We start from the raw sequence: 25,452 nt of genomic DNA, 5'->3' as shown, positions 1-25,452 counted from the left end.
GTACTCCAAAACACTTAAAAACCGACTGAATCGCTGCCAATAATGAAGCACAAACAAATGACTTTGGTGGACCAATACATAGGAAATCATCTAGATAATGCAGGACAGAACGCACGCCGGCTTCCTTCTTTACTACCCACTCCAAAAATGTGCTAAATGATTCAAACAAGGAGCATGAGATGGAGCAGCCCATCGGTAAACACAAGTCTACATAAAACATTCCCTGCCACTGACAACCCAAGAGATGGAAGCTTTCTGGATGGACTGGTAGAGTCTAAAGGCAGCTTCAATGTCTGTTTTTGCCATTAAAGCTCCTCTGCCGTACTTCTGTACCCATGCAATCGCTGTATCAAATGAAGTATACGAGACTGTGCAAAGTTCCTGATCGATTCCATCATTAACTGAGCTTCCATGAGGGAAGGACAGATGATGGATCAGCCTAAACTTATTGGGTTCCTTCTTTGGGACCACCCCCAATGGAGAGACCCTTAAGTTTTCTATTGGCATTTTGGGGAATGGGCCTGCCATGCGGCCCAGGTCAATTTCTTTGTTTAGTTTTGTGGAGACAATGTGAGAATATGTATAAGCTGAAGCAAGGTTACGAGAACAGGTTAATGGGCCTGAAGTAGATGGGATCTTAAAACCTTCTGAGAAACCCTCCCCCAGCAATTGTGCTGCTTTTCTATCTGGGTACCTGCTTAGATAGCCCACCATCTCCCCGAGTCTAATTGGGGTTTCCCCCTTTTTGGTTAATCTCTGCTGTTGGGGTGTTATTTCGTTTAAAGCATTTTGATAGGCTATGGTTTCCACTACAGAAGCTGCATTCATGTTTGTACCTGCATGTGTTTCCGAATCTGCACTGGCTATCATTGAACTGCCAGCAGCAACCTTTTCTGTTTGCTGCCGACAATCCGATTGCTGATGATCTGCCGACATAGCCCTGAAAGGGCTGATTAACCCCACGTGGCGCTGTCATGAGACGCATCCATAAACTAATATCTTTGTGATCCCAACGAATCCCTTGGCGACCAGCCTTTCGTTGGCGAAACTGCTCATCATAGCGCAGCCATGCTAAACCTCCATACGCACGGTGCGCCTCCCCGATAGAATTCATGTAACAAAATAAGGCAGAGCAATGTTCAGGAGTTTTTTGGCCTATTACACTTGCTAATATGGCAAAGGCATGGAACCAATTGCTAAATGTTTGGGGGATGAGACAATACCGTCTTTCTTGTTCCTCTCTTTTCCTCTCATCAAACCTTACTCTATCCAAGTTATATTTTTCTAAGGGCAATAATGAAAATATTTCCACATATTCGTCGGCCCAAATCTTCTCCCTAACCTCCTGTTTCAAATGAATTCCTAGAGGACCCTCAAAACATACATATAATTCTCCTTTTGCTGCATCAGATAATGGAACCCCTTGTGAAATTACTGCGTCCTCCTGTGTCTCTGGATCAGCACACGACTGACTTACCACCTCCGGTGTCCGGCGACCATTCCCGCACCATGCAGCAATAGGAGAAGAAGTTATGGGTAAGCTAGACTGACTCAAAGCCTCCTTAACCCCGGACACTAATTGCTGTACTACTGAATTAAGATCCCATCCTACATTGCCGGGAACTGTACCCCCAACTGCGCCCCCTGGACTCATTACAGGTGTTGTTACACTAGATATAGGACAAGAAAAAGTGTTCTCACCAATACCTGGCTGCGTCCTAGGTTGACCAGCCGTCCGTGACGTATTAGTTATAGTCTCTACAGCCCCTCCATTATTGAAGTGCTGCGTGCTGCTGCCCTCTAGTGGGCAGTCGTTATCTGTGTCATAGTCATTGTCTGGAATCTCTTCTGAGTCTTGTAGCTGTAGATTTCTTGCCGGACTCATATCCTGAGCCGGCCGAAGAAGTCTTTGTCTGGTTAAAGTACTTTTGCGCAGTTGTCTTTTTGGATTCCTGCCACTCCTCGTGTAATGAGAACCCGGATCCGGAAATGTTGTGTGTCCTAAGCCCATCCCCCCGTGTTGGTTTATTTCCTGGGGTGAGGCCGTATGATGTCTTCTAGAATGATGCAAAGTTTGTTGAGGAAGTTCTATGGATTCATGGTGGGCTGTGGTCACGTCAGTTGTAGCTTGTGTGGCTGCTTCTCTGGCTGGCACATCAGTAGAGCTGGACTTTCTCCTTGCACTTCTTGGAGTCTCTCTGGTTAGATGGTCGGGCTCTTTTCTCTGTCCCTTGTTATTCTGGTTTTGTAGTTTCCTTCCTGGTTTGTAAGCAGGATCAGAGGCCGTGCTGCGCTTTGCTCTTTTCCTAGAGGTAACGGAAGGACTTATGATCCTATTGTGAGTCCTATTGGCCATTTCAGAAGTTAGTCTCTCAGGAGGTCTTGATCTTCTTAGAGTTTGATGTTCAGAAAGTTCAGAAGGGACAGATGCTGTATCCCGGGCATTCTTCAGCAATTCGTCTAGCTGGGCCTGAATCCATTCGGGCCTACATGTCAAAGCCGCGGCCTGAACGCTCTTCAGCAAGGCATCCATACTGCTGGTTCAGTCTTTGAGTCCAGGACAAAGGAATGACACCTTAACATGGGACCTATTTCTTATATGGCCCCTGCCCCCCCCCCCCCCCCCCCCCCCCCCCCCCCCCCCGTCTCTCCTCCTGCTGGCTCACCCCCCACCACATTCCTTAGGTAAAAACCCCATCCCTTACTCCTTAACCCTTTCCTGGATCTATCACTGCCTCAGTCATGTACGTTACGGCTATCTGCCTTCACTCTGCTGGACAGGAGAAGTGGTACTGTGCAGTGTATATATACAGAATAATACAGGTACTGAGGATTACACCCAGTATACAGGACAGGAGAAGTGGTACTGTGCAGTGTATATATACAGAATAATACAGATACTGAGGATTACACCCAGTATACAGGACAGGAGAAGTGGTACTGTGCAGTGTATATATACAGAATAATACAGGTACTGAGGATTACACCCAGTATACAGGACAGGAGAAGTGGTACTGTGCAGTGTATATATACAGAATAATACAGATACTGAGGATTACACCCAGTATACAGGACAGGAGAAGTGGTACTGTGCAGTGTATATATACAGAATAATACAGGTACTGAGGATTACACCCAGTATACAGGACAGGAGAAGTGGTACTGTGCAGTGTATATATACAGAATAATACAGATACTGAGGATTACACCCAGTATACAGGACAGGAGAAGTGGTACTGTGCAGTGTATATATACAGAATAGGACAGACACTGAGGATTACACCCAGTATACAGGACAGGAGAAGTGGTAGTGTGCAGTGTATATATACAGAATAATACAGATACTGAGGATTACACCCAGTATACAGGACAGGAGAAGTGGTACTGTGCAGTGTATATATACAGAATAATACAGGTACTGAGGATTACACCCAGTATACAGGACAGGAGAAGTGGTACTGTGCAGTGTATATATACAGAATAATACAGACACTGAGGATTACACCCAGTATACAGGACAGGAGAAGTGGTACTGTGCAGTGTATATATACAGAATAATACAGGTACTGAGGATTACACCCAGTATACAGGACAGGAGAAGTGGTACTGTGCAGTGTATATATACAGAATAATACAGATACTGAGGATTACACCCAGTATACAGGACAGGAGAAGTGGTACTGTGCAGTGTATATATACAGAATAATACAGATACTGAGGATTACACCCAGTATACAGGACAGGAGAAGTGGTACTGTGCAGTGTATATATACAGAATAATACAGATACTGAGGATTACACCCAGTATACAGGACAGGAGAAGTGGTACTGTGCACTGTATATATACAGAATAATACAGAGACTGAGGATTACACCCAGTATACAGGACAGGAGAAGTGGTACTGTGCAGTGTATATATACAGAATAATACAGATACTGAGGATTACACCCAGTATACAGGACAGGAGAAGTGGTGCTGTGCAGCGTATATATACAGAATAATACAGATACTGAGGATTACACCCAGTATACAGGACAGGAGAAGTAGTACTGTGCAGTGTATATATACAGAATAATACAGATACTGAGGATTACACCCAGTATACAGAACAGGAGAAGTAGTACTGTGCAGTGTATATATACAGAATAATACAGATACTGAGGATTACACCCAGTATACAGGGGAAGTGGTACTGTGCAGTGTATATACAGAATAATACAGATACTGAGGATTACACCCAGTATACAGAACAGGAGAAGTTGTACTGTGCAGTGTATATATACAGAATAATACAGATACTGAGGATTACACCCAGTATAGAGGGGAAGTGGTACTGTGCAGTGTATTCATACAGAATAATACAGATACTGAGGATTACACCCAGTATACAGGGGAAGTGGTACTGTGCAGTGTATATATACAGAATAATACATATACTGAGGACTACACCCAGTATACAGGACAGGAAAAGTGGTACTGTGCAGTGTATATATACAGAATAATACAGGTACTGAGGATTACACCCAGTATACAGGACAGAAGAAGTGGTACTGTGCAGCGTATATATACAGAATAATACAGATACTGAGGATTACACCCAGTATACAGGACAGGAGAAGTGGTACTGTGCAGCGTATATATACAGAATAATACAGATACTGAGGATTACACCCAGTATACAGGACAGGAGAAGTAGTACTGTGCAGTGTATATATACAGAATAATACAGATACTGAGGATTACACCCAGTATACAGGGGAAGTGGTACTGTGCAGTGTATATACAGAATAATACAGATACTGAGGATTACACCCAGTATACAGAACAGGAGAAGTTGTACTGTGCAGTGTATATATACAGAATAATACAGATACTGAGGATTACACCCAGTATAGAGGGGAAGTGGTACTGTGCAGTGTATTCATACAGAATAATACAGATACTGAGGATTACACCCAGTATACAGGGGAAGTGGTACTGTGCAGTGTATATATACAGAATAATACATATACTGAGGACTAAACCCAGTATACAGGACAGGAAAAGTGGTACTGTGCAGTGTATATATACAGAATAATACAGGTACTGAGGATTACACCCAGTATACAGGACAGAAGAAGTGGTACTGTGCAGCGTATATATACAGAATAATACAGATACTGAGGATTACACCCAGTATACAGGACAGGAGAAGTGGTACTGTGCAGCGTATATATACAGAATAATACAGATACTGAGGATTACACCCAGTATACAGGACAGGAGAAGTAGTACTGTGCAGTGTATATATACAGAATAATACAGATACTGAGGATTACACCCAGTATACAGAACAGGAGAAGTGGCACTGTGCAGTGTATATATACAGAATAATACAGATACTGAGGATTACACCCAGTATACAGGACAGGAGAAGTGGTACTGTGCAGTGTATGTATACAGAATAATACAGATACTGAGGATTACACCCAGTATACAGGACAGGAGAAGTGGTACTGTGCAGTGTATATATACAGAATAATACAGATACTGAGGATTACACCCAGTATACAGGACAGGGGAAGTGGTACTGTGCAGTGTATATACAGAATAATACAGATACTGAGGATTACACCCAGTATACAGAACAGGAGAAGTAGTACTGTGCAGTGTATATATACACAGAATAATACAGATACTGAGGATTACACCCAGTATACAGGGGAAGTGGTGCTGTGCAGTGTATATATACAGAATAATACAGATACTGAGGATTACACCCAGTATACAGGACAGGAGAAGTGGTACTGTGCAGTGTATATATACAGAATAATACAGATACTGAGGATTACACCCAGTATACAGGACAGGAGAAGTGGTACTGTGCAGTGTGTATATATACAGAATAATACAGATACTGAGGATTACACCCAGTGTACAGGAGAGGAGAAGTGGTACTGTGCAGTGTATTTATACAGAATAATACAGATACTGAGGATTACACCCAGTATACAGGACAGGAGAAGTGGTACTGTGCAGTGTATATACAAAATAATACAGATACTGAGGATTACACCCAGTGTACAGGAGAGGAGAAGTGGTACTGTGCAGTGTATATACAGAATAATACAGATACTGAGGATTACACTCAGTATACAGGACAGGAGAAGTGGTACTGTGCAGTGTATATATACAGATACTGAGGATTACACCCAGTATACAGGACAGGAGAAGTGGTACTGTGCAGTGTATATATACAGAATAATACAGATACTGGGGATTACACCCAGTATACAGGACAGGAGAAGTGGTACTGTGCAGTGTATATATACAGAATAATACAGACACTGAGGATTACACCCATCATACAGGACAAGAGAAGTGGTACTGTGCAGTGTATATATACAGAATAATACAGATACTGAGGATTACACCCAGTATACAGGACAGGAGAAGTGGTGCTGTGCAGTGTATATATACAGAATAATACAGATACTGAGGATTACACTCAGTATACAGGACAGGAGAAGTGGTACTGTGCAGTGTATATATACAGAATAATACAGATACTGAGGATTACACCCAGTATACAGGACAGGAGAAGTGGTACTGTGCAGAGTATATATATACAGAATAATACAGATACTGGGGATTACATCCAGTATATAGGACAGGAGAAGTGGTACTGTGCAGTGTATATATACAGAATAATACAGATACTGAGGATTACACCCAGTATACAGGGGAAGTGGTGCTGTGCAGTGTATATATACAGAATAATACAGATACTGAGGATTACACCCAGTATACAGGACAGGAGAAGTGGTACTGTGCAGTGTATATACAGAATAATACAGATACTGAGGATTACACCCAGTATACAGGAGAGGAGAAGTGGTACTGTGCAGTGTATTTATAGAGAATAATACAGATACTGAGGATTACACCCAGTATACAGGACAAGAGAAGTGGTACTGTGCAGTGTATATATACAGAATAATACAGATACTGAGGATTACACCCAGTATACAGGACAGGAGAAGTGGTACTGTGCAGTGTATATACAGAATAATACAGATACTGAGGATTTCCCCCGGTATACAGGACAGGAGAAGTGGTACTGTGCAGTGTATCTACAGAATAATACAGATACTGAGGATTACACCCAGTATACAGGACAGGAGAAGTGGTACTGTGCAGTGTATATATACAGAATAATACAGATACTGGGGATTACACCCAGTATACAGGACAGGAGAAGTGGTACTGTGCAGTGTATATATACAGAATAATACAGATACTGAGGATTACACCCAGTATACAGGACAGGAGAAGTGGTACTGTGCAGTGTATATACAGAATAATACAGATACTGAGGATTACACTCAGTATACAGGACAGGAGAAGTGGTACTGTGCAGTGTATATACAGAATAATACAGATACTGAGGATTACACCCAGTATACAGGACAGGAGAAGTGGTACTGTGCAGTGTATATATACAGAATAATACAGATACTGAGGATTACACCCAGTATGCAGGACAGGAGAAGTGGTACTGTGCAGTGTATATATACAGAATAATACAGACACTGAGGATTACACCCAGTATACAGGACAGGAGAAGTGGTACTGTGCAGTGTATATATACAGAATAATACAGATACTGGGGATTACACCCAGTATACAGGACAGGAGAAGTGGTACTGTGCAGTGTATATACAGAATAATACAGATACTGGGGATTACACCCAGTATACAGGACAGGAGAAGTGGTACTGTGCAGTGTATATACAGAATAATACAGATACTGAGGATTACACTCAGTATACAGGACAGGAGAAGTGGTACTGTGCAGTGTATATATACAGGACAGGAGAAGTGGTACTGTGCAGTGTATATACAGAATAATACAGATACTGGGGATTACACCCAGTATACAGGACAGGAGAAGTGGTACTGTGCAGTGTATATACAGAATAATACAGATACTGAGGATTACACTCAGTATACAGGACAGGGGAAGTGGTACTGTGCAGTGTATATATACAGAATAATACAGATACTGAGGATTGCACCCAGTATACAGGACAGGAGAAGTGGTACTGTGCAGTGTATATACAGAATAATCCAGATACTGAGGATTACACCCAGTATACAGGACAGGAGAAGTGGTACTGTGCAGTGTATATATACAGAATAATACAGATACTGAGGATTACACCCAGTATACAGGACAGGAGAAGTGGTACTGTGCAGTGTATATATACAGAATAATACAGATACTGAGGATTACACCCAGTATACAGGACAGGAGAAGTGGTACTGTGCAGTGTATATACAGAATAATATAGATACTGAGGATTACACCCAGTATACAGGACAGGAGAAGTGGTACTGTGCAGTGTATATATACAGAATAATACAGATACTGAGGATTACACCCAGTATACAGGACAGGAGAAGTGGTACTGTGCAGTGTGTGTGTGTATATATACAGAATAATACAGATACTGAGGATTACACCCAGTATACAGGACAGGAGAATTGGTACTGTGCAGTGTATATATACAGAATAATACAGATACTGAGGATTACACCCAGTACACAGGACAGGAGAAGTGGTACTGTGCAGTGTATGTATACAGAATAATACAGATACTGAGGATTACACCCAGTATACAGGACAGGAGAAGTGGTACTGTGCGGTGTATATATACAGAATAATACAGACACTGAGGATTACACCCAGTAAACAGGACAGGAGAAGTGGTACTGTGCACTGTATATATACAGAATAATACAGATACTGAGGATTACACCCAGTATACAGGACAGGAGAAGTGGCACTGTGCAGTGTATATATACAGAATAATACAGGTACTGAGGATTACACCCAGTATACAAGACAGGAGAAGTGGTACTGTGCAGTGTATATATACAGAATAATACAGATATTGAGGATTACACCCAGTATACAGGACAGGAGAAGTGGTACTGTGCAGTGTATATATACAGAATAATACAGATACTGAGGATTACACCCAGTATACAGGACAGGAGGAGTGGTACTGTGCAGTGTGTATATACAGAATAATACAGATACTGAGGATTACACCCAGTATACAGGACAGGAGAAGTGGTACTGTGCAGTGTATATATACAGAATAATACAGACACTGAGGATTACACCCAGTATACAGGACAGGGGAAGTGGCACTGTGCAGTGTATATATACAGAATAATACAGGTACTGAGGATTACACCTGTGAGGCAAATCCCGGGATATGAAGATGAATTATGACTCCAGTCATAATCCCTCATCACTCCCTGGCAGTGCCCCCCTCCCTTCTTGTTCTCAGTGTTCCACTTACACCTCCATGGCCATGTCCTGTGATATGGAAATGAGGTGGCTTAGGGACAATGGACACAGGATGACTCCCTGCCGTGACCCTGTAGTGGGGGCTGCTAGCTAGTTAGCAAGGCTATGGAAATAGCCAGACAGAACGACTCCAGTAAAAAATGGTTCATATCTCGCAAGCCATATTTTTGATAAATATGGCAACCATAAAAATGGTGTCTCCGCATGCGGACGATGCCGGCACACCCTTTTTATGGGAGCAGGACATTGGGAAATGCCCCAGGCGTGATATCAGCCAATGGGGAACTGGCAGACAGGTCATGAGTCCCCTCGTTCTGTAGCTAAATTCATAACTGTCACAATGAGAGCATTGGCGTCCGCCTACGACGCTCCCAGGCAAAGTTATGGCCCATATTCCATGTTGTGGATTGTCCATAACTCAAGCCAGGGGTGGAGCAGTGCTCCCTCTGAGGTCACTAAGGTAGGAGGGGACCTGGATCTGCCCAGGTTGATAACCCTACTTCGGCCATTTTCCAGGGTTCTTTTCGCTGGGGGCACGTGTAGGAAACATCTGTGGGAAGGATCCTAGAAACCTGGCCTACAGCGCCCCCCTGTGGCCAGACGCAACAAGGTAACTGCTGGAACTGTGTATGCCTGTTTGTAAAACATGCTTTATCTGTAACTGTACTCTGACATATGTATATTCTGTAGAGTCCCTATTGTATATATTGTAGTTTCTAGTGTGCTTTAGGCTGATTAAATTATATAATTAATCTTGGGCTGTTCTGTTATCTCGATCTTGAATCCCACGTCTGTGTGTTCGGCTAATAGTTACCGTGAAGCGGTTGGTGGCAGCGAATTGTGCCAAGGATTATTGTGGGGAGGCCAGTGAGATTCGGGGAGGTTTTATATATTCCGCCCGCGGAGGTCGGGGGAATATATACCCTACTCTCACCGGGGACCCTTCAATAATCGGCATAAGTAGTATAGCGGCCTCCTTGCTTATTGTCGGGCAATTCCATAATTGGCCTGACTATAAGAGGGGCGCTAGAGAGCGCATCACGTGCTCTGTCTGTCGGTCGGGAGGTATAAAGGAGGGGTGACCCCCACTTGTTACCCCCCGATTGTGACGTACTGGTAGCCAGCGCGGGGGATTTCTGAGTGACCCCCCCGGTGGTTTGTGACAACACCCAGTATACAGGACAGGAGAAGTGGCACTGTGCAGTGTATATATACAGAATAATACAGATACTGAGGATTACACCCAGTATACAGGACAGGAGAAGTGGTACTGTGCAGTGTATATATACAGAATAATACAGGTACTGAGGATTACACCCAGTATACAGGACAGGAGGAGTGGTACTGTGCAGTGTGTATATACAGAATAATACAGATACTGAGGATTACACCCAGTATACAGGACAGGAGAAGTGGTACTGTGCAGTGTATATATACAGAATAATACAGACACTGAGGATTACACCCAGTATACAGGACAGGGGAAGTGGCACTGTGCAGTGTATATATACAGAATAATACAGATACTGAGGATTACACCCAGTATACAGGACAGGAGGAGTGGTACTGTGCAGTGTATATATGCAGAATAATACAGATACTGAGGATTACACCCAGTATACAGGACAGGAGGAGTGGTACTGTGCAGTGTATATATACAGAATAATACAGATACTGAGGATTACACCCAGTATACAGGACAGGAGAAGTGGTACTGTGCAGTGTATATATACAGAATAATACAGATACTGAGGATTACACCCAGTATACAGGACAGGGGAAGTGGCACTGTGCAGTGTATATATACAGAATAATACAGATACTGAGGATTACACCCAGTATACAGGACAGGAGGAGTGGTACTGTGCAGTGTATATATACAGAATAATACAGATACTGAGGATTACACCCAGTATACAGGACAGGAGAAGTGGCACTGTGCAGTGTATATATACAGAATAATACAGGTACTGAGGATTACACCCAGTATACAGGACAGGAGGAGTGGTACTGTGCAGTGTATATATACAGAATAATACAGATACTGAGGATTACACCCAGTATACAGGACAGGAGAAGTGGTACTGTGCAGTGTATATATACAGAATAATACAGATACTGAGGATTACACCCAGTATACAGGACAGGAGAAGTGGTACTGTGCAGTGTATATATACAGAATAATACAGATACTGAGGATTACACCCAGTATACAGGACAGGAGGAGTGGTACTGTGCAGTGTGTATATACAGAATAATACAGATACTGAGGATTACACCCAGTATACAGGACAGGAGAAGTGGTACTGTGCAGTGTATATATACAGAATAATACAGACACTGAGGATTACACCCAGTATACAGGACAGGGGAAGTGGCACTGTGCAGTGTATATATACAGAATAATACAGATACTGAGGATTACACCCAGTATACAGGACAGGAGGAGTGGTACTGTGCAGTGTATATATACAGAATAATACAGATACTGAGGATTACACCCAGTATACAGGACAGGAGGAGTGGTACTGTGCAGTGTATATATACAGAATAATACAGATACTGAGGATTACACCCAGTATACAGGACAGGAGAAGTGGTACTGTGCAGTGTATATATACAGAATAATACAGATACTGAGGATTACACCCAGTATACAGGACAGGAGAAGTGGTACTGTGCAGTGTATATATACAGAATAATACAGACACTGAGGATTACACCCAGTATACAGGACAGGGGAAGTGGCACTGTGCAGTGTATATATACAGAATAATACAGATACTGAGGATTACACCCAGTATACAGGACAGGAGAAGTGGCACTGTGCAGTGTATATATACAGAATAATACAGGTACTGAGGATTACACCCAGTATACAGGACAGGAGGAGTGGTACTGTGCAGTGTATATATACAGAATAATACAGATACTGAGGATTACACCCAGTATACAGGACAGGAGAAGTGGTACTGTGCAGTGTATATATACAGAATAATACAGATACTGAGGATTACACCCAGTATACAGGACAGGAGAAGTGGTACTGTGCAGTGTATATATACAGAATAATACAGATACTGAGGATTACACCCAGTATACAGGACAGGAGAAGTGGTACTGTGCAGTGTATATATACAGAATAATACAGATACTGAGGATTACACCCAGTATACAGGACAGAAGAAGTGGTACTGTGCAGTGTATATACACAGAATAATACAGACACTGAGGATTACACCCAGTATACAGGACAGGAGAAGTGGTACTGTGCAGTGTATATATACAGAATAATACAGGTACTGAGGATTACACCCAGTATACAGGACAGGAGGAGTGGCACTGTGCAGTGTATATATACAGAATAATACAGATACTGAGGATTACACCCAGTATACAGGACAGGAGGAGTGGTACTGTGCAGTGTATATATACAGCATAATACAGATACTGAGGATTACACCCAGTATACAGGACAGGAGAAGTGGCACTGTGCAGTGTATATATACAGAATAATACAGATACTGAGGATTACACCCAGTATACAGGACAGGAGGAGTGGTACTGTGCAGTGTATATATACAGCATAATACAGATACTGAGGATTACACCCAGTATACAGGACAGGAGAAGTGGTACTGTGCAGTGTATATATACACAGATACTGAGGATTACACCCAGTATACAGGACAGGAGGAGTGGTACTGTGGAGTGTATATATACAGAATAATACAGATACTGAGGATTACACCCGGTATACAGGACAGGAGAAGTGGTACTGTGCAGTGTATATATACAGAATAATACAGACACTGAGGATTACACCCAGTATACAGGACAGGAGAAGTGGTACTGTGCTGTGTATATATACAGAATAATACAGATACTGAGGATTACACCCAGTATACAGGACAGGGGAAGTGGCACTGTGCAGTGTATATATACAGAATAATACAGGTACTGAGGATTACACCCAGTATACAGGACAGGAGAAGTGGCACTGTGCAGTGTATATATACAGAATAATACAGATACTGAGGATTACACCCAGTATACAGGACAGGAGAAGTGGTACTGTGCAGTGTATATATACAGAATAATACAGATACTGAGGATTACACCCAGTATACAGGACAGGAGGAGTGGTACTGTGCAGTGTGTATATACAGAATAATACAGATACTGAGGATTACACCCAGTATACAGGACAGGAGAAGTGGCACTGTGCAGTGTATATATACAGAATAATACAGATACTGAGGATTACACCCAGTATACAGGACAGGAGGAGTGGTACTGTGCAGTGTATATATACAGCATAATACAGATACTGAGGATTACACCCAGTATACAGGACAGGAGAAGTGGTACTGTGCAGTGTATATATACACAGATACTGAGGATTACACCCAGTATACAGGACAGGAGGAGTGGTACTGTGGAGTGTATATATACAGAATAATACAGATACTGAGGATTACACCCGGTATACAGGACAGGAGAAGTGGTACTGTGCAGTGTATATATACAGAATAATACAGACACTGAGGATTACACCCAGTATACAGGACAGGAGAAGTGGTACTGTGCTGTGTATATATACAGAATAATACAGATACTGAGGATTACACCCAGTATACAGGACAGGGGAAGTGGCACTGTGCAGTGTATATATACAGAATAATACAGGTACTGAGGATTACACCCAGTATACAGGACAGGAGAAGTGGCACTGTGCAGTGTATATATACAGAATAATACAGATACTGAGGATTACACCCAGTATACAGGACAGGAGAAGTGGTACTGTGCAGTGTATATATACAGAATAATACAGATACTGAGGATTACACCCAGTATACAGGACAGGAGGAGTGGTACTGTGCAGTGTGTATATACAGAATAATACAGATACTGAGGATTACACCCAGTATACAGGACAGGAGAAGTGGTACTGTGCAGTGTATATATACAGAATAATACAGACACTGAGGATTACACCCAGTATACAGGACAGGGGAAGTGGCACTGTGCAGTGTATATATACAGAATAATACAGATACTGAGGATTACACCCAGTATACAGGACAGGAGGAGTGGTACTGTGCAGTGTATATATACAGAATAATACAGATACTGAGGATTACACCCAGTATACAGGACAGGAGAAGTGGTACTGTGCAGTGTATATATACAGAATAATACAGATACTGAGGATTACACCCAGTATACAGGACAGGGGAAGTGGCACTGTGCAGTGTATATATACAGAATAATACAGATACTGAGGATTACACCCAGTATACAGGACAGGAGGAGTGGTACTGTGCAGTGTATATATACAGAATAATACAGATACTGAGGATTACACCCAGTATACAGGACAGGAGGAGTGGTACTGTGCAGTGTATATATACAGAATAATACAGACACTGAGGATTACACCCAGTATACAGGACAGGAGGAGTGGTACTGTGCAGTGTATATATACAGAATAATACAGATACTGAGGATTACAACCAGTATACAGGACAGGAGGAGTGGTACTGTGCAGTGTATATATACAGAATAATACAGACACTGAGGATTACACCCAGTCTACAGGACAGGAGGAGTGGTACTGTGCAGTGTATATATACAGAATAATACAGATACTGAGGATTACAACCAGTATACAGGACAGGAGGAGTGGTACTGTGCAGTGTATATATACAGAATAATACAGATACTGAGGATTACACCCAGTATACAGGACAGGAGGAGTGGTACTGTGCAGTGTATATATACAGAATAATACAGATACTGAGGATTACACCCAGTATACAGGACAGGAGAAGTGGTACTGTGCAGTGTATATATACAGAATAATACAGATACTGAGGATTACACCCAGTATACAGGACAGGGGAAGTGGCACTGTGCAGTGTATATATACAGAATAATACAGATACTGAGGATTACACCCAGTATACAGGACAGGAGGAGTGGTACTGTGCAGTGTATATATACAGAATAATACAGATACTGAGGATTACACCCAGTATACAGGACAGGATGAGTGGTACTGTGCAGTGTATATATACAGAATAATACAGACACTGAGGATTACACCCAGTATACAGGACAGGAGGAGTGGTACTGTGCAGTGTATATATACAGAATAATACAGATACTGAGGATTACAACCAGTATACAGGACAGGAGGAGTGGTACTGTGCAGTGTATATATACAGAATAATACAGACACTGAGGATTACACCCAGTATACAGGACAGGAGGAGTGGTACTGTGCAGTGTATATATACAGAATAATACAGATACTGAGGATTACAACCAGTATACAGGACAGGAGAAGTGGTACTGTGCAGTGTATATATACAGAATAATACAGGTACTGAGGATTACACCCAGTATACAGGACAGGAGAAGTGGTACTGTGCAGTGTATATATACAGAATAATACAGGTACTGAGGATTACACCCAGTATACAGGACAGGAGAAGTGGTACTGTGCAGTGTATATATATATATACAGAATAATACAGATACTGAGGATTACACCCAGTATACAGGACAGGAGAAGTGGTACTGTGCAGTGTATATATACAGAATAATACAGGTACTGAGGATTACACCCAGTATACAGGACAGGAGAAGTGGTACTGTGCAGTGTATATATATATATACAGAATAATACAGATACTGAGGATTACACCCAGTATACAGGACAGGGGAAGTGGTACTGTGCAGTGTATATATACAGAATAATACAGATACTGAGGATTACACCCAGTATACAGGACAGGAGGAGTGGTACTGTGCAGTGTATATATACAGAATAATACAGGTACTGAGGATTACACCCAGTATACAGGACAGGGGAAGTGGCACTGTGCAGTGTATATACAGGGGTTTTGGGGTCGGCTGCTCCTGGATCGGTGTTCGGTGGGGTGCACATGTCCGGTGTGAGTCGCCGGTGACAGATTTGTGTAAATGTCGGATGTAATTTGTGACTCGCTCCTGTGATTGGTGATAATTACACATCTGGATACAACGTGTCACTGAGCATTATTCTACTATAAATACTTCATCATCATCATCGGACCTCGGTGTCATCTAGGAGCAGGAATTACTGGTAGATGTTTGTGTTATTATTATGGAGCACAGAGTATTTCAGGAATGTGCTGCTCTTGTTCCCGGCCGGTCACATGGGGGGGGGAATCAGGTTTTGGGGTGAATTCTTCTCATTTTGCACTAAGCTCAGGTCAAAGGCAGAAAAATCGAGAATTTCATGAAGCAGAAGACGGCAACGAAAACCCAGAGAAATAAGGGTTAAAAAACGGAAATGGCAAGTCTGAGCATGAGAGTGACTGGAGCAGCACAGAGTATTTCAGGAGACGCTTCCAGGAGTCAGATAATAAAGGCTCCCTGATTGACGGCTGCTGGTGGCGCCCGGTGGAACCGCTCCGGTGACATCTCCATACAGGAGCGCCGGTCACATCCCCGGTGACATCTCCATACAGGAGCGCCGGTCACATCCCCGGTGACATCTCCATACAGGAGCGCCGGTCACATCCCCGGTGACATCTCCATACAGGAGCGCCGGTCACATCCCCGGTGACATCTCCATACAGGAGCGCCGGTCACATCCCCGGTGACATCTCCATACAGGAGCGCCGGTCACATCCCCGGTGACATCTCCATACAGGAGCGCCGGTCACATCCCCGGTGACATCTCCATACAGGAGCGCCGGTCACATCCCCGGTGACATCTCCATACAGGAGCGCCGGTCACATCCCCGGTGACATCTCCATACAGGAGCGCCGGTCACATCCCCGGTGACATCTCCATACAGGAGCGCCGGTCACATCCCCGGTGACATCTCCATACAGGAGCGCCGGTCACTGCCCCGGTGACATCTCCATACAGGAGCGCCGGTCACATCCCCGGTGACATCTCCATACAGGAGCGCCGGTCACATCCCCGGTGACATCTCCATACAGGAGCGCCGGTCACATCCCCGGCGACATCTCCATACAGGAGCGCCGGTCACATCCCCGGTGACATCTCCATACAGGAGCGCCGGTCACATCCCCGGTGACATCTCCATACAGGAGCGCCGGTCACATCCCCGGTGACATCTCCATACAGGAGCGCCGGTCACATCCCCGGTGACATCTCCATACAGGAGCGCCGGTCACATCCCCGGTGACATCTCCATACAGGAGCGCCGGTCACATCCCCGGTGACATCTCCATACAGGAGCGCCGGTCACATCCCCGGTGACATCTCCATACAGGAGCGCCGGTCACATCCCCGGTGACATCTCCATACAGGAGCGCCGGTCACATCCCCGGTGACATCTCCATACAGGAGCGCCGGTCACATCCCCGGTAACATCTCCATACAGGAGCGCCGGTCACATCCCCGGTGACATCTCCATACAGGAGCGCCGGTCACATCCCCGGTGACATCTCCATACAGGAGCGCCGGTCACATCCCCGGTGACATCTCCATACAGGAGCGCCGGTCACTTCCCCGGTGACATCTCCATACAGGAGCGCCGGTCACATCCCCGGTGACATCTCCATACAGGAGCGCCGGTCACATCCCCGGTGACATCTCCATACAGGAGCGCCGGTCACATCCCCGGTGACATCTCCATACAGGAGCGCCGGTCACATCCCCGGTGACATCTCCATACAGGAGCGCCGGTCACATCCCCGGTGACATCTCCATACAGGAGCGCCGGTCACATCCCCGGTGACATCTCCATACAGGAGCGCCGGTCACATCCCCGGTGACATCTCCATACAGGAGCGCCGGTCACATCCCCGGTGACATCTCCATACAGGAGCGCCGGTCACATCCCCGGTGACATCTCCATACAGGAGCGCCGGTCACATCCCCGGTGACATCTCCATACAGGAGCGCCAGTCACATCCCCGGTGACATCTCCATACAGGAGCGCCGGTCACATCCCCGGTGACATCTCCATACAGGAGCGCCGGTCACTTCCCCGGTGACATCTCCATACAGGAGCGCCGGTCACATCCCCGGTGACATCTCCATACAGGAGCGCCGGTCACTTCCCCGGTGACATCTCCATACAGGAGCGCCGGTCACATCCCCGGTGACATCTCCATACAGGAGCGCCGGTCACATCCCCGGTGACATCTCCATACAGGAGCGCCGGTCACATCCCCGGTGACATCTCCATACAGGAGCGCCGGTCACATCCCCGGTGACATCTCCATACAGGAGCGCCGGTCACATCCCCGGTGACATCTCCATACAGGAGCGCCGGTCACATCCCCGGTGACATCTCCATACAGGAGCGCCGGTCACTTCCCCGGCGACATCTCCATACAGGAGCGCCGGTCACATCCCCGGTGACATCTCCATACAGGAGCGCCGGTCACATCCCCGGTGACATCTCCATACAGGAGCGCCGGTCACATCCCCGGTGACATCTCCATACAGGAGCGCCGGTCACATCCCCGGTGACATCTCCATACAGGAGCGCCGGTCACATCCCCGGCGACATCTCCATACAGGAGCGCCGGTCACATCCCCGGTGACATCTCCATACAGGAGCGCCGGTCACATCCCCGGTGACATCTCCATACAGGAGCGCCGGTCACATCCCCGGTGACATCTCCATACAGGAGCGCCGGTCACATCCCCGGTGACTGGAGGCAGAAGTATGACAGTAATCCCATAATCACCGCCCCTGACTCATCAGGTGACACAAACTACAGAGACTCTGCCCGCAGTGACCCCGCCAATCACTGGTCCTGACCCCCCACCCAGTACCCCACTAATCACCGGTCCCCACCCCAGACCTCCACCTAGGTACCCCACCAATAACAGGTCCTCACCCCAGACCCCCACCCAAGTACCCCACTAATCACCAGTCCCCACCCCAGACCTCCACCCAGGTACCCCACCAATAACAGGTCCTCACCCCAGACCCCCACCCAGGTACCCCACCAATCACCGGTCCTCACCCCAGACCCCCACCCAGGTACCTCACCAATCACCGTTCCTCACCCCAGACCCCCATCCAGGTACCCCACCAATAACAGGTCCTCACCCCAGACCCCCACCCAGGTACCCCACCAATCATTGGTCCTCACCCCAGACCCCCACCCAGGTACCTCACCAATCACTGTTCCTCACCCCAGACCCCCACCCAGGTACCCCACCAATCACCGGTCCTCACCCCCACCCAGGTACCCCACCAGTCACTTGTCCTCACCCCAGACCCCCCACCCAGGTACCCCACCAATCACCGGTCCTCACCCCAGAACCCCACCCAGGTACCTCACCAATCACCGGTCCTCACCCCAGACCCCCACCCAAGTACCCCACTAATCACCGGTCCCCACCAATCACCGGTCCTCACCCTAGACCCCTACCCAGGTACCCCACCAATCACCGGTCCTCACCCCAGACCCCCACCCAGGTACCCCACCAATAACAGGTCCTCACCCCAGACCCCCACCCAGGTACCTCACCAATCACCGGTCCTCACCCCAGCCCCCCACCCAGGTACCCCACTAATCACCGGTCCTCACCCCCACCCAAGTACCCTACCAATCACAGGTCCTCACCCCAGACCCCACCCAGGTACCCCTCCAATCACCGGTCCTCACCCCACACCCCCACCCAGGTACCCCACCAATCACTGGTCCTCACCCCCACCCAAGTACCCTACCAATCACAGGTCCTCACCCCAGACCCCACCCAGGTACCCCTCCAATCACCGGTCCTCACCCCAGACCCCCACCAAAGTACCCCACCAATCACCGGTCCTCACCCCAGACCCCCACCCAGGTACCCCACCAATCACCGGTCCTCACCGATCACCGGTCCTCACCCCAGACCCCCACCCAGGTACCCCACCAATCACCGGTCCTTACCCCAGACCCCCACCCAGGTACCCCACCAATCACCGGTCCTTACCCCAGACCCCCACCCAGGTACCCCTCCAATCACCGGTCCTCACCCCACACCCCCACCCAGGTACCCCACCAATCACTGGTCCTCACCCCCACCCAAGTACCCTACCAATCACAGGTCCTCACCCCAGACCCCACCCAGGTACCCCTCCAATCACCGGTCCTCACCCCAGACCCCCACCAAAGTACCCCACCAATCACCGGTCCTCACCCCAGACCCCCACCCAGGTACCCCACCAATCACCGGTCCTCACCGATCACCGGTCCTCACCCCAGACCCCCACCCAGGTACCCCACCAATCACCGGTCCTTACCCCAGACCCCCACCCAGGTACCCCACCAATCACCGGTCCTCACCGATCACCGGTCCTCACCCCAGACCCCCACCCAGGTACCCCACCAATCACCGGTCCTTACCCCAGACCCCCACCCAGGTACCCCGCCGATCACCGGTCCTCACCCCAGACCCCCACCAAAGTACCCCACCAATCACTGGTCCTCACCCCAGACTCCCACCCAGGTACCCCACCAATCACCGGTCCTCACCGATCACCGGTCCTCACCCCAGACCCCCACCCAGGTACCCCACCAATCACCGGTCCTCACCCCCACCCAGGTACCCCGCCGATCACCGGTCCTCAACCCAGACTCCCACCAAGGTACTCTGCCGATCACCGGTCCTCACCCCCCACCCAGTCTCCACCCTCAGACCTCCCCCAGGTACCCTGATTGCTGGCAGCGGACCCATCTTGCCCCCACAGTTGGATCTATCAGACATTTGTGAGACGCATACATTCAGAGACCTATTACTTGTGCTGAGCTGAGGGTTTGTCACAATGGATCCAGTATCTAGACTGATACATTGTAACATCCTCCAGGTCTCAGGATTCCTTCAGCTTCATTCATCATCTGAAGAGGAGCCGCACCAGGGGCCCCGAACTTGTGTCAGCTCACTGAACCCCCTCATTTCTCCCTGTGTGAGTCATGGCCGGACCCCTCCCCAATCCGTGGTGTCCTCCATTGTGCTCATGGGGTGAGGAGCGGACAGTTCTGTTAGTGTTGCCTCCGTCACGCCCCGCAGTAAATCCCTGGAATCCGACCATCGTCGCCTGTCAATCTCTGTCTGAGTCACAGGCTCTTGTCAATCACATCCGTGTGCAGGGAACATCCCTCGAAATGTGGAGATTCGAGAAATCCTGGGCCGTATCCGTGGACTGCAGCTATGGAGACAGGCGATCCGTGGACTACAGCTATAGAGACAGGCGCTCCGTGGACTGCAACTATAGAGACAGGCGATCCGTGGACTACAGCTATGGAGACAGGCGATCCGTGGACTGCAGCTATAGAGACGGGCGATCCGTGGACTTCAGCTATAGAGACAGGCGATCCGTGGACTACAGCTATAGAGACAGGCGATCCGTGGACTACAGCTATAGAGACGGGCGATCCGTGGACTTCAGCTATAGAGACAGGCGATCCGTGGACTACAGCTATAGAGACAGGCGATCCGTGGACTACAGCTATGGAGACGGGCGATCCATGGACTGCAGCTATGGAGATGGGCGATCCGTGGACTACAGCTATGAAGATGGGCGATCCGTGGACTGCAGCTATGGAGATGGGCGATTCATTGAATGCAGCTATGGAGATGGGCGATCCGTGGACTGCAGCTATGGAGATGAGCGATTTGTTGAATGCAGCTATAGAGACAGGCGATCCGTGGACTGTAGCTATGGAGATGGGCGATCTGTGGACTACAGCTATGGAGATGGGCGATCCGTGGACTGTAGCTATGGAGATGGGCGATCCGTGGACTGTAGCTATGGAGATGGGCGATCCGTGGACTGTAGCTATGGAGATGGGCGATCCGTGGACTGCAGCTATGGAGATGGGCGATCCGTGGACTACAGCTATGGAGATGGGCGATCTGTGGACTGTAGCTATGGAGATGGGCGATCCGTGGACTACAGCTATGGAGATGGGCGATCCATGGACTACAGCTATGGAGACGGGCAATCCGTGGCTTATGTGGATCCCACTGATCAAGCAGCAAACGTTCAGATGATTTACACTGAAACAAGTGTGAGATGCGGCCCCGGACACTAGATTGTCAGCTCTGTGGGTGAATCCTGCTGTCCTTTGTGGATCTCACACCCCGGGAAGATCTGTCCTAAACCCGAACTGACACCAGGTGATGCCCAAAAACCCACATCCAATCACTCAGCACAGAGTATCTCAGCACACGGTATCTCAGCGCACGGTATCCCAGCACAGAGTATCTCAGCACACGGTATCTCAGCACAGACTATCTCAGCACACGGTATCTCAGCACAGACTATCTCAGCACACGGTATCTCAGCGCACGGTATCCCAGCACAGAGTATCTCAGCACACGGTATCTCAGCACAGACTATCTCAGCGCACGGTATCTCAGCGCATGGTATCTTAGCGCAATGTATGTCAGCACAGGGTATCTTAGTACAGGGTATCTCAGCACAGGGTATCTCAGCGCACATTTCTCCAGATTATGGATGAGACTCCTCCCAGATCTCCGCTTGCTGTCAGTGAATGGAGCCTTTCTGCTCCTCACAGCTGAGGATTTGTTACATTGTGTCCATTGTCTCCTCTCCACCAATCACTGAGCTCCGTCTTTACAAACTGCAACATTTTTGGAGATAGAAAAGCAGATTATGGCAGAAGATGTCCCCCGGCGTAAAGAAGTGTGAGCGCTGGGATGGCGGGGGAGGGGCGTTAACCCTCCAGATGCCAGGGTTTAGGGTTTACGGATAAAAAGGGACGATATTTACAGTAAAGGACGCACCTGTGGATGTCGATGGCGGTCTCGATCCCGACCACACAGACCTCGTACGTGGCCCTCCGGTGGGTGACGGGGATGGCCCTGTCCTCAGACATCGTCTCCTCGGGGTTCCTGGCGGCAGTGACGGCGTTGGGGTGATTAGCGGAGTCGTTGGCAGGCGTCAGTCACGCGGGGCGGCGCCTGCAGAGAGTGTTCACCGTCCTGACAGGAGGCAGCGAGTTCTGTGGCTTCTGTCCAAGCCTCATATATATGTATATATGTTAGGGGCGTGAACACTTACCTGGCGTCAGGACAGACACGGGATCCAATCCTACAACTCGGGTCTGATCGTCGGTCGCCACACGTGCAGTGTCCATCACACCGCTGCCACCGATCAGTGCCGGAGCGCCAAAGTAACAACATGCCGCTGCTACAGGGCACAAACTAGCCGGACACTGACTGACCATGCACAATATGGCGGTATAACTCAGCAGCACAGAGCGGTGTGTGGACATCTCCCCCTTGGTGGTCTGTTCTCTCGCTACCCTCTGCTGACGCTGACTTTCCCCTTCGATGGTCTGTTTGCTCGCCCCCCTCTGCTGACGCTGGTTCTACCCTTCAGTGGTCTGTTCTCTCGCCCCCCTCTGCTGACGCTGGTTCTACCCTTCAGTGGTCTGTTCACTCGCCCCCCTCTGCTGACGTTGACTCTCCCCTTCGATGGTCTGTTCTCTCGCTACCCTCTGCTGACGTTGACTCTCCCCTTTGATGGTCTGTTCTCTCGCTACCCTCTGCTGACACTGGCTCTCCCCTTCGATGGTCTGTTCTCTCGCTACCCTCTGCTGATGCTGACTCTCCCCTTCGATGGTCTGTTCTCTCGCTACCCTCTGCTGACACTGGCTCTCCCCTTCGATGGTCTGTTCACTCGCTACCCTCTGCTGATGCTGACTCTCCCCTTCGATGGTCTGTTCTCTCGCTACCCTCTGCTGATGCTGACTCTCCCCTTCGATGGTCTGTTCTCTCGCTACCCTCTGCTGACACTGGCTCTCCCCTTCGATGGTCTGTTCTCTCGCTACCCTCTGCTGATGCTGACTCTCCCCTTCAGTGGTCTGTTCACTCGCCCCCCTCTGCTGACGTTGACTCTCCCCTTCGATGGTCTGTTCTCTCGCTACCCTCTGCTGATGCTGACTCTCCCCTTCAGTGGTCTGTTCACTCGCCCCCCTCTGCTGACGTTGACTCTCCCCTTCGATGGTCTGTTCTCTCGCTACCCTCTGCTGATGCTGACTCTCTCCTTCAGTGGTTTGTTCTCTCGCTACCCTCTGCTGATGCTGACTCTCCCCTTCAGTGGTCTGTTCACTCGCCTCCCTCTGCTGATGCTGACTCTCTCCTTCACTGGTCTGTTCACTCGCCCCCCTCTGCTGATGCTGACTCTCTCCTTCAGTGGTCTGTTCACTCGCCCCCCTCTGCCGACGCTGGTTCTACCCTTCTGTGATCTGTTTGTTCGCTCCCCTCCGCTGACACTGGCTCTCCCCTTCAGTGGTCCATTCGCTCACTCCCCTCGGCTGACACTGACTCTTCCCTTAAGTGGTCTGTTCGCTCGCCCCCCTCTGCCGACGCCTGCTCTCCCCTTCAGTAGTCTGTTCGCTCATCCCCCTCCGCTGTTGCCAGCTTTTCCCTTCGGTGGTTTGTTCGCTCGCTCCTCTCCGCTGACGCCGACTCTCCCCTTTGGTGGTCTGTTTGCTCACTCCCCTCCACTGATGCCGGCTCTCCCCTTCGGTGGTCTGTTCACTTGTCCCCTTCGCTGACACCGGCGCTTCCTTTTGGTGGTCCATTCGCTCTCTTCCCTCCGCTGACGCCAGCTCTCCCATTCGGTGGTCTGTTCGCTCACTCCCCTCCGCTGACGCCGGCTCTCCCCTTTGATGGACTGTTCTCTCTTCTCCCTCCGCTGATGCTGGCACTCCCCTTTGGTGGTCTGTTTGCTTGCTCCCCTCCGCTGATGCCGGCACTCCCCTTTGGTGGTCTGTTCGCTCGCTCCCCTTTGCTGATGCTGGCTCTCCCCTTTGATTGACAGTTCGCTTGTCCCCTTCCACTGATGCTGGCACTCCCCTTTGGTGGTCTGTTTGCTTGCTCCCCTCCGCTGATGGCGGCACTCCCCTTTGGTGGTCTGTTCGTTCGCTCTCCTCCGCTGACGCTGGCTCTCCCCTTTGGTGGTCTGTTCACTCACCCCCTCTGCCAACACCAGCTCTCCCCTTCAGTGGTCTGTTTGCTCGTTTCCCTCTGCTGATGCCGGCTCTCTCCTTCAGTGGCCTGTTCGCTCGCTCCCCTCTGCTG

At 48.2% G+C, this 25,452-nt stretch overlaps 1 protein-coding gene across 1 annotated transcript in view; it reads right to left on the bottom strand.

Annotated features, from left to right (window-relative positions):
- The window catches only part of LOC142257088 (protein-arginine deiminase type-1-like), an 85,749-nt gene extending 62,388 nt beyond the window's left edge, over positions 1-23,361 (bottom strand). Inside the window, 1 exon segment of the mRNA XM_075329165.1 lies at positions 23,149-23,361. Within this exon segment, the coding sequence (XP_075185280.1) occupies positions 23,149-23,240 (92 nt within the window). The 5' untranslated portion in view covers positions 23,241-23,361.
- Between the last annotated feature and the right edge of the window lie 2,091 nt (positions 23,362-25,452).

This window comes from Anomaloglossus baeobatrachus, chromosome 11 (genome assembly GCF_048569485.1).
Source record: "Anomaloglossus baeobatrachus isolate aAnoBae1 chromosome 11, aAnoBae1.hap1, whole genome shotgun sequence".
In the NCBI taxonomy this organism is placed as follows: domain Eukaryota; kingdom Metazoa; phylum Chordata; class Amphibia; order Anura; family Aromobatidae; genus Anomaloglossus; species Anomaloglossus baeobatrachus.
Note: the sequence above shows the minus strand (reverse complement) of the source record. Positions and strands in the feature narration are given on the sequence as shown.